At 34.3% G+C, this 11,396-nt stretch overlaps 1 protein-coding gene across 1 annotated transcript in view; it reads left to right on the top strand.

Moving 5' to 3' along the window:
• The window catches only part of MBLAC2 (metallo-beta-lactamase domain containing 2), a 19,138-nt gene extending 10,200 nt beyond the window's left edge, over positions 1 to 8,938 (top strand). The window contains exon 2 of the mRNA XM_023215049.2: positions 5,586 to 8,938. Within this exon, the coding sequence (XP_023070817.1) occupies positions 5,586 to 5,971 (386 nt within the window). The 3' untranslated portion in view covers positions 5,972 to 8,938. The remainder of the gene's footprint in view (positions 1 to 5,585) is intronic.
• The last annotated feature ends 2,458 nt before the right edge of the window (positions 8,939 to 11,396 follow it).

Below are 11,396 nucleotides of genomic sequence, written 5' to 3'. Positions count from 1 at the left end.
GATAGATAGATAGATAGATAGATAGATAGATAGATAGATAGATAGATGATAGATAGATAGATACTTTTTTGGCTTCTTTTGGATATTCATCCATATTGTAGCATCTATTAATAATTCATTCCTTTCTATTTCTGATAAATATTCCATTGTGTGAATATAGCATTTTATTTATCTCTTCACCTATTAAAGGAAATTTAAATCTTTCCAGTTTGGAACTGCTGTGAATAATACTACCATGAACATTCGCATACAAGTCTTTGTGTGGATGCATGTTTTCATTTCCCTTAGTAGACACATAGGAACAGAATTCCTGGGTCATATGGTAAATGTACGTTAATTTTTTAAGAAAGTGCCAAACTGGTTCTCAAAGTGATTATACCATTTTATATTCCTAGCTACAGTGTGTAAGGGTTACAATTTTTCCAAATCTTTTTCTTTTAAAAAAAACATTTTTATTTCAATTGGTTTTTGGAGGAACAAGTGGGTGTTTGGTTACATGAATAAGTTCTTCAGTGGTGATTTCTGAGATTTTGTGTGTCTATTACCAAGGCATACACCGTACCCAATGTGTAGTCTTTTTTTTTTTGAGACGAAGTTTCGCTCTTGTTGCCCAGACTGGAGTGCAATGGCATGATCTTGGCTCACTACAACCTCCGCCTCCTGGGTTCAAGCGATTCTCCTGCCTCAGCCTCCCAAGTAGCTGGGATTACAGGTGCCCGCCACCACGCCCGACTAATTTTTGTGTATTTAGTAGAGACAGGATTTCACCATGTTGACCAACCTGGTCTTGAACCAATGTGTAGTCTTTTATCCCTCACCACCCCACACTCTTTTCCCCAAGCCCCCAAACTTCAGTGTATCATTCTTTTGCCTTTGCGCCCTCATAGCTTAGCTCCCACATAATGAGTGAGAACATATGATGTTTGATTTTTCATTCTTGAGTTCCTTCACTTAGAGTAGTAGTCTCCAATTTCATCCAGGTTGCTATGAATGCTATTATTTCATTCCTTTTTATGGCTGAGTAGTATTCTGTGGTGTATATATGTGTGTGTGTGTGTGTGTGTATATATATATATCACATTTTATTTACTTGTTGATTGATGAACATTGAGATGGTTCCATATTTTTGCAATTGCAAATTGTGCTGCATTTCCATGTGAAATTTAGAGTCAGACTTTCAGTTTCTTTGAAAAAAGGTCAAGATTTTGATTGAGATTATGTTGAATTTTTACTGGCCATTACAGTAGCCACTAGCCATGTATGACTAGCAAATTTAAATTAAGATTACTGGATGTGGTGGCTCACCTGTAATCCCAGCTACTTAGGAGACTGAGGATGGAGGATCATTTAAGGCCAGGACTATAAGACTAGCCTATGTAACAAAGTGAGATCCTGTCTCTAAAAAAAAGTTTTTAAGTTAGCTAGGCTGGTGTCATATACCTGTAGTCCCAGCTACTTGGAAGGATCCCTTGAGCCCAGGTGTTCAGGGGTTACAGTGAGCTATAAGCAGGCCGTTGCATTTCAGCCTGAGTGACCATCTCTTTAAAAAAAAAATTAAGATTGGTTAGAATTAAAATTTTAATTCCTTAATTGTACTAGCTTTATTTCAAGCACCATTAGCCACACCATACTGAACAGTATTAAGAACGAATATTTCAGTCATTGCAGAAAGTTTTCTTAGGCAGTGTAGCTATTGGAAAAATTGGGTTACATTACCATCATAGCAATATTGAGTCTTAGTGATATTGAGACAGTCAGTAAGCATAGCCTATCTCTCCTTTTATTTAGGTCTTCTTTAATTTCTCTTGACAGTGTTTTTGTAGTTTTCATTATACAGTGTTCATATATTACAAAACATCTTTTGTCAAATTTTTTCCCAAGTATTTTACTCTTTTTGATACTATTTTGAGTCGAATGTTTTAAAATTCACTTTTGATAGTAATTTGTAGCATATAGAAATACAGTTTATCTTTGTATGTTGATCTTGTATCCTGTGACATTCCTAAACTTGTTTTTTAGTTCTCTAGCTTTTTCTTACTTTACTTAGGATTTTCTGTACATAAGATTATGTCTAAATAAAAACAGATTTACTTTTTCTTTTCTAATCTGTGTGACCTTACTCTCTTTTTCTTGGCTTATTACACTGTCTAGGATCTTCAGTATAATGTTGAATGAAATGGTAAGAGCAGACATCCTTGCCTTGTTATCTTAGGAGACTTTCTATTCAAAGAGGTATTACCTATAGGTGTTCACAAGTGACTTTTATCAAGTTCAGGACCTTCCCCAACTATTCCTAGTTTGCTGGAAGTTTTTATCATGAATAAGAATTGGATTTTGTCATATGCTTTTTATGTATCTATTGAGATAATCATATGGCTTTCTCCTTTATTAATATAGTATATTACACTAATTTATTTTCACTAGCTCAACCAAACTTAATATTTCTGGGATAAACTCCATTTTCCTATTTATAAGTTGCTGGATTTGATTTGCCAGTATTTTGTCAATAATTTTAAGACCGCATTAATTAGGTATATTTGTGTACAGGCTTTTGTTTTGTTTTGTTTGAAAGAGTCTCCTTTTGTTGTTCAGGCCGGAGTGTAATGGTGCCATCATAGATCTCTGCAGCCTCGAACTTCTGGGCTCAAGCAATCCTTCCACCTCAGCTTCCGGAGTAACTGGGACTACAGGCACAAAACACCCTGCCTGGCTTATTATTATTATTATTATTATTATTTATTTTTATAGAAATGGAGGTCTCATTATTTTGCCCAGGCTGGTCTCGAACTCCTGGCCTCAAGCAATCCTCCCACATGTTGCCAAAGTGCTGGGATTATAAGAGTGAGCCACTGCAGTAGGCCTGATGCTGTTGTTATTTTAATATATTGTCTTTTGCTTTTATGAGAGCAATAACTGAGTTAGATTTCTCATCTATATTCTGAAAGTCTTTATATGGGTTGAAATTATTTAGAGTTGAAATTGTCCCGTTTTAAAATGATTGACAGAATTGATCAGTGAAGTCTTCTTTGAGCCCAGACTTTTCTTTGTGGGGAAACTTTAAATTGTTAATCAATTTATTTGCTTGATATACATTTATTTAGACTTCATTTCTTCTTGGATCACTTTTGATAATTTGTCTCTTTTTAAGAATATGTTCATTTCAAGTAAGTTGTCAAATCTGTTGGCTTAAAATTGTTCATAATATTCCCTTATTCTCCTTTTAATTTCTTCAGGGTCTATAGTGATATTCCTTCTTTCATTCCTATTTTCGCAAGTTGTATGTTCTCTAATTTTTTCTTGATTTGTCTAGCTAAAGGTGTACCAATTTTGTTGTAGTTTTCAAGTAAATAACTGTTGGTTTCATCTGCTTTTCTTTGTTGGTATTTGTATTCATTTATTTTTGCCCTGTCCTTTATTATTTCCATTAACACTTACTTTGTGTTTGATTTGCTCTTCTTTTCCTAACTTCTTAGGATAGTAATTTGATTATTGATTTTAAACATTTAATCCTTTATAAAATAAGCATTTAAAGCAATAAATTTTCTTTTAAGTACTGCTTCAGCTGTATTCTATACATTTGGATATGTTTTTATTTTGTTTTCATTCATTCAAAATATTTTTATATTTCCCTTTGATTTCTTCTTTGATCCATAAACTGTATAGAAGTTTGATGTTTGCTTTACATATATTTGAATATTGCCCATATTTATTTTTGTTCTTCCTAATTTGTTATTTTTTCCTATTAAAAACACATAATAAGGTTGGGCGTGGTAGCTCATGCCTATAATACAGCACTTTGGGAGGCCAGGGAGGGAGGATCACTTGAGGCCAGCCTTGGCAACATGGCAACCAGCCTGGCCAACATGATGAAACCCCATCTCTACTAAAAATATAAAAATTAGCCAGGCATGGTGGCACACGCCTGTAATTCCAGCTACTCAGCCGGCTGAGGCACAAGAATTGTTTGAACCTGGAAGGCAGGAGGTTGCAGCGAGCCAAGACTGCGCCACTGCACTCCAGCCAGGACGAGAGAGGAAAACTATGTCTCAGAAAAAAAACAAACAAAAAGACTACACATTATCAATTTTCTGTTCATTTTGTTATTTCTAACTTAATTATGTTATAGTCAGAGAACATACTTTGTATGATTTTATTCCTTTTACATTTATTGATTCTTGCTTTATGGCCTAGCTTTATAGCCTGTTGAATATTTCAACTACAGTTGAAAAGAACATGTACTTTGCTATTTTGGAGTAAAGTGTTTTATTTTTGTCAGGTCAAGTTGGTTGATAGAGTTGTTCAGGTCTTCCATACCCTTTTTGATTTTCTGTTTACTTATTTTATGAATTACACAGAGAAGAATGTTGAACTCTCCAAATATAATTGTTGAATTGTTTATCCTTTATTTCTGTTTGTTTTTGCTTCATGTATTTTTGGTGATATTTTAGGTGCATGTACATTTATAATTATTTGTCAATGTATTGATTTAATGTATATTATAAAATTACTTTAGTAATATTCATGTAAAAATCAGTTTTGTCTTACATTAATATAGCTGCTCTAGTTCTCTTAAAGTAATATTTAATATGGTTAAGCTTTTCAACCTATTTGTGTCTTTGGCCTTATAGTTTCTTTCTTGTAGGCTGCATATATCGTGATTTTTAATCCAGTCTGACAATCTCTGCCTTTTTATGTTTACCAAATCCTGATTATTACACCATTTTGATTCCTTTATTAATTTTTTAGCTATATATTTTTAAATTTTTTCCTGTGTATGTGCTGGCACTAGAGATTACAGTATGAATCTTTTAATTTACCATGATTTACTTCAAGTTTATACTAATGTAATTCCAGTGAAACAGAGCCATTTTGTACCCATGTAGCTCCATTTCCTCTCTGCTGTCAGTAACTGAAGTCTGAGATTTAACCCTATTTGCAAGTTGGCCTGCCAGAGTTTAATGTATTCTGACAGAAGACTTGAGGTTCCTGGGTCAGAGATTATGGAGATTATTACTCACATATTAGAGCATCATGATTTATATCAATTCCTCAAGCCCTAATTCTGACAGGGTGATACAAGAGGCAAAATACAACAAAATTCCCTAGAGCAACATTCATTAATTGTGTCAACAGGATACTGGTACCATAGATGTTCTGAAAATTAAAAGTTTCATGATCAAATAAGTTTGAGAAATTATACAACTGTATCTACTTTGTGTATATCCACAGTATACATTCATATAATAAAAGCTCAAAGAGGTCTTTCTGAAAAGCTGCTGAATTTTTTTTAAACTGAGATTTCCTCAAATTATTTGACCACATAATTACTTCCTTTTCATTTATGTCTCATGATAGCCTGTAGAAATAGTGTTCCACATTACTTGCTTTGGCAAACACTGGTCTAGCAAACAATAGGAATGAACCATAGGCAGCTTATTTTTAAATCATCATTAAGAAATACAGTATTTATGAAATAAAATGTCATCCTTCCCAATTTCTTTGGAAGCATAAAATGCTCTTCTGTGCTTTAAATGCTAAGTCAAGTATACAACATGTTTATCTGTAAACTCTGTTTCCATTTGTAGGGGATGTGATCAACCTTGGTGACAGACAGCTCACTGTTATGCACATGCCAGGTCACTCCAGGGGCAGTATTTGCTTACATGACAAAGACCGAAAGATTCTCTTCAGTGGAGACGTCGTGTATGATGGATCACTGATTGACTGGCTCCCATACAGCAGGATAAGTGACTATGTTGGGACCTGTGAACGTCTAATAGAATTAGTGGACAGAGGTCTGGTAGAGAAGGTGCTTCCCGGGCACTTCAATACCTTTGGTGCTGAAAGGCTTTTTCGATTGGCTTCTAACTATATTTCAAAAGCTGGGATATGTCACAAAGTTTCTACTTTTGCCATGCGATCTCTTGCAAGTTTAGCTCTACGTGTAACAAATTCTAGGACCTCACCATAGTATCTATACTGATAATATATTTTGATTAATTACATACATTAATTCATTCTGTACTATTTAACTGATTAATAGTGAGCATTTCATGAAGTGCTTTTTATACCACTATTATATATCAGAGAAAGATTGAGAATGAATAAGCCAAAAAGAAAATTGTTAGTTTAAATTGTTTTCTTTCTTCTAAGAAAGAAGCCATTTAATATGTTTATACTTTGCCAAAGCTGTCATCTTGTAATGTATGCTCTGGAAATGACATAAAGGTTTATGGGGAAGTAAAGAGAGATTCTGTGGCAAGAGAAAGAACTGCTCTTGCCTCTGTTTGTGTTGTTTTATTTCCTAGATGACCTAGGAAAAAAGGCATATAGAGTATTATGTTTATACTTTAAACTTGACATTTTTAGTGTATTATTTAAAGATAAAGGTTCTTGGGTTTAAAATACATCAGAATTTAATGCAGACATATGAAGTAACACTGAGAATGACAGCTAAAACATTCCATTGTTATCGTCCTGAATTTTTTATGCTTCATTTATTTATTCTTTGTGTAATTATAGCATACATGACATGTAATATAACTTATGAAAAGTACAGTGAATCTTGCTTTATTGCAAAGCTTTAAATATAAATTGCAGAGTGCTTCAGTATAAAGCTACTATATGTTGTTGTTTGTTATTGTGTAAGTAATATTTTCAATTATGAAAGTGAAATGCAAATGTCTGTAAGCTAACTACAAATTGTCAGATTCTTAAAAGGACACTGTCAGGCAAATTTGAAAATATACACATTGAGAATAATTTTTTATTATTATATCCTATTTTAATATTAACAACTATTATAAACAAAATTTTTCCTGTTAAATAGCGACTTCAGTATTGTGTTATGTTTTACAGTATTAGAACTACTATGAAGATCTGCAACTATTCTTTTACTTAACATGCATATGTACTACAGAGGGATTTTTAAATTAATTGCAAAATGTGCATTAGCTATTGACTTAGAGTGAATTGCCTTTTGTATCCTGATTCACAACACCTATTCCTGTTCAGTATTCTTTGTCTTGAATAGAGAAGTCTATGTTCGTAAAGTCATAGAAAAGGTTATACCACTATTTAGTAAAATGTTTTAGTTTGGTGCTCTTAGTAATTTGTTAAAAGGCCTTTTAGAATATTTCATAAAGGGTTTTAAACAGTTTTTTCCCACTGCCTTTTTATTACTGACATAACTAAAACCAAACTGAAATCGCTTTGGAAATCAGATTTTTTAATGTTAGGAAGATCCAGCAACTTTGGTTTCTGAAAAAGTATGAAACATTTCTACCCTACAGATGCCCAGGTTCTTTAGTTTTTTATTCATTCAACTTACACACACATAAACATATACATACACAAACACAACCCCACATGCAAACACACACAGTCACATATATACATGTGTAGCACAGCGCTAAACACTGTGGAGGCTTAAAAAAGTCAAAGACAACATTATAGCTAAAAGTTGAAAGCACACAAAATATAAATAATAGTATATGCAAGTTAATGTACATTATACGTGCATGTAAGGGACATAAATGGAGGGGTGTGAACTTTGGTTAGGCAAAGTTTACTGGAGGAGGGGTTTTTGAATCAAATTTGGAAGGATGAGCTTGTTAGATGGTCAGGGTAGGAAACAAAACAATCCAAGAATAGGGATATAAGCATTGCTAGTCTAGAATAGTCTATTCCTTGTGAAAATATAAATTTAATTTTCAGGAATCCAGTATGTTCCAAACACCAGATATTTAGCATGAGAAAAATTGATTTGTGATTGTGTATATGAGTCATTCTTAGTGGGAGACAAGCTGAACTGCCACATGCCACCAAATGAACCTTTACTTCAATCAAAAAGGAGAATATGATTGGTTCAATTATAATAATAGGATATCATGGGCATTTCTCTATGATGGTCATTCAAGGCAGTAGGTCTGTTTCAACTGAGTGCAACATTGAGAATAATGATTTGGTTCAGGGCAACTACAAATAATCACTTACTAAGCCTTAAATAAAGCCATTATTTTTATATCAGTAGCACAAAGGAAAACCAAAAGTCCTTAACCACTGATCATTTTTATCATATTTTAGGCCTTTTTTTAAAAATCAGGGTATAGTAGGCACTAAGTTTTATTAGGAAATATTTAAACCTGCTGAAGGATTTATTTATAAAAAGTGCAATTTTTCGAAACACATTGATTTTTTTTAATTTCCCAATTTTTTCAGTTTTTCAGATTGTACCACAACATGGAACTGTGATATTTTACTATTACTTCAATGTGAATAAATTGGGTAAAGTGTATCATTTATTGAGTGCCCATGCTGTACATTTAAAATATGCTTTATTTAATTTAATCCTACTCCCAGCACCAAAAGGTAATTGACCAGCCTCAGACAACACAATTTTGGACAAAGCTGGTAACTGAACACAGGTCCGTCTGCCCCACACTTCTCTTTCTCTTGTATCTGCACAATAGCAGACAATTGGCAAGGTGTATTTTTACTTTCCGAGATGCCACATGTGCCAAGAATAAATCAAACGATGCTAAAGCATAATAATAATATATCTTTAAAAAGCTTTTCAAAATATATTTTCATCCTGACAGTGACCCTTGTAACTTATGATTTTTGGAAATACTAGTATGTAAGTATAATACAAAGTTGTCAAAATGTTAAGATATTTAGAAGTAATTTTATTATTTATATTGTTAATGTTTAATCATTGGAAATTCATTTTCCTTACTTGATGTTTTCTTTCAACTGGGAAGCCTAAAACAAACAAAAACCTTGTGTGTTATCCTGATATAGTTGACTAAATGACTGTATTTGTTCTTATATGGATAGTAATATGAATGTGACATACACCAATTGTCCTATTATAATTTTCAGATAAGTGTAACTAAGCATTTGTGTAATAAATATTAAAGTAGTCATTTTATTTCAATCTATAATTGATATTTTTATAACATTAGCAAGTTTCCATTTAATTTCTTGCAAGGATATTTCCTGTACAAAGTGCAGTTTTGAGAAGCTTATGGTCAATAAGACACTAAATTTGTGAGAAAGAATAGAGAACCCAGAAACAGGAAAATACTCATATAAGCCTTTTGTAATTAAGAAATATGACAATTCAAATCAATGGGTAAAAGATAGACTGTGCAATAAATGTTACCATTGTTGATGTGGGAAAAATGGCCCCTGCCATTATAAAAGTAAATTCCAAATGGATTAAAGACCTAAATGTGAAAATCAAGAGCTACACATGTATTAAAAGAAAATCATATTTAACACCTTAGAATGGGGAAGATCTGTCTTACATAGACACAAAAAGCAAAATTACATCAAAATTTTAAATGTCTTAGAATTTAGATGAAATAAAGTTAAAAAGAGATTTTTAAAAAATCACAATTTGTATAACATAATTTAACAAAGATAAAGAATGCCTACAAATCAGTAAGCAAAAGATAAACTACTGTAAGGGAGGACAGACCTTTCTTCTCTCCTCTTCAATTCTATAGCTGTGGCTGTGAATTAAACTGACAAAGGACAGATTAACAGGAGAAAAGCATAAGCATACAAATTTTTTTTAGTGTTAATATTTTTATGTGTACACACAGGCCTTCATGACCCATAGAAGCAGATAGGCCTGAGCACTTATATACCATTTCAACAAAAATTGACAAATTGTGGAGGTGTGACAAGACAAAGGAAAGTGGAGTTTTGGCTAAGGGTGGTAAATTGTGGGAAAGTGAACAGAAAATATATGGGAGAAACCAATGGAAGATAAGGATTACTTTAGGTTTGTTTATGCAGATTTATTTTGGCATAACTCTTCATCTCCAGTGAGAAGAATGTCCTCTTTATGGTATGGTGGAGAAGGGTACCTCTCTCATGGGAAGTGTTATGCCCTGCTTTTGGGTAGTAAGGGGGCATCTGCATTTTCTCAGTTACCTGCAGTTCAAAATATTCAGTATACCAAAATGGCATATTTTGGGGCAGCATGTTCTGATCCCCTTCACTACATACTATAAAAAATGGGTAAATTGGGCCAAGCACGGTGGCTCCTGCCTGTAATCCCAGCACTTTGAGAGGCTGACGCAGGCGGATCATGAGGTCAGGAGTTCAAGACCAGCCTGACCAGCATGGTGAAACGCCATCTGTACTAAAAATACAAAAATCAGCCAGGACTGGTGGTGCATGCCTGTAGTCCCAGCTTCTTGGGAGGCTGAGGCAGGAGAATCGCTTGAACCCGGGAGGCGGAGGTTGCAGTGAGCTGAGATCACGCCACTGTACTCCAGCCTGAGTGACAGAGTGAGACTCCATCTCACAAAAAAAAAAAAAAAAAGACGGGTTGGGGGTAAATTGTATGAACAGGTTACTCATAGAAGGGGAAAAATAAATATATAAACATATAAAATAACACTGAACCTCACTAGTAACCAGGGAAATACAAATTAAAGTAAATGAGATAGTTTAACCAGATTGGTAAATTTTAAGAATATGGAGTACTGGTAAGAGTAAGTGGCTATTTCATGCTGTGCTGCCAGAAGTATAAAGTGCTGCACCATTTGGGGGGCAATTTTGAAGTATGATTTGGCACCATCAGACTGCCTTAAGAAGGGCAGTTTGAGTATACACACTGCCCTCTGCTCTTTTCTAAAACTCTTAATAAAATGACAGGAAAGAGTTTTTTTGGGGGGGTCAATACAGATTTGCCATGAAGTAAAGTATGCTATAGTTTCAGGCTACTGCACTTGGATGAGCCCCTTCCAAGAATCCAGGAAGAGCCTGAGATATGTGTTAAAATGGTCTTTTTTTTGTTCTTTAACAGGGTCTGACTCTGTCACCCAGGCTGTAGTGCAGTGGATTGATCACAGCTCACTGCAGCCTCAACCTCTGGAGCTCAGGTGATCCTCCCGCTGCAGCCCCCCAAGTAGCTTGGACTACAGGCATGCTAGTTTTTGTAGTTTTAGTAGAGATGAGGTTTCACTATGTTGCCCAGGCTGGTCTCGAAATCTGAGTTCAAGCAATCTGCCTGCCTCCCAAATTACTGGGGTTTTATAGGCATGAGCCACCATGCCTGGTAAGTCTTTTTTTGTTTTGTTTTGTTTTTTTAATTTGCAAAGGTAAGTTATTTTTGTATTCATTCTCTCAAAGTCCCCGAATTCCATATGCTTCAGGGCCCACAAAACTGAGATCTGCTCCAGGCTAGAGGATTTTTAGTTAGAAAGGTGAAACAGTGGATTTTTATTTTGAGGAGACTAAACTTTATTAAGACTTGGGCCCTATACTGAAAAAAGAGAAATTTGGCAAAGGTTAATATACAACAAAAGTCCTGGCATGGTGGTTCACACCTGTAGTCCCAGCACTTTGGGTGGCCCAGGTGGGTGGATCACCAGAGG

Source organism: Piliocolobus tephrosceles, chromosome 4 (genome assembly GCF_002776525.5).
Source record: "Piliocolobus tephrosceles isolate RC106 chromosome 4, ASM277652v3, whole genome shotgun sequence".
Lineage (NCBI taxonomy): Eukaryota > Metazoa > Chordata > Mammalia > Primates > Cercopithecidae > Piliocolobus > Piliocolobus tephrosceles.
The sequence above is the reverse complement of the archived record's forward strand: the minus strand, read 5'-3'. Positions and strand labels throughout refer to the sequence as shown.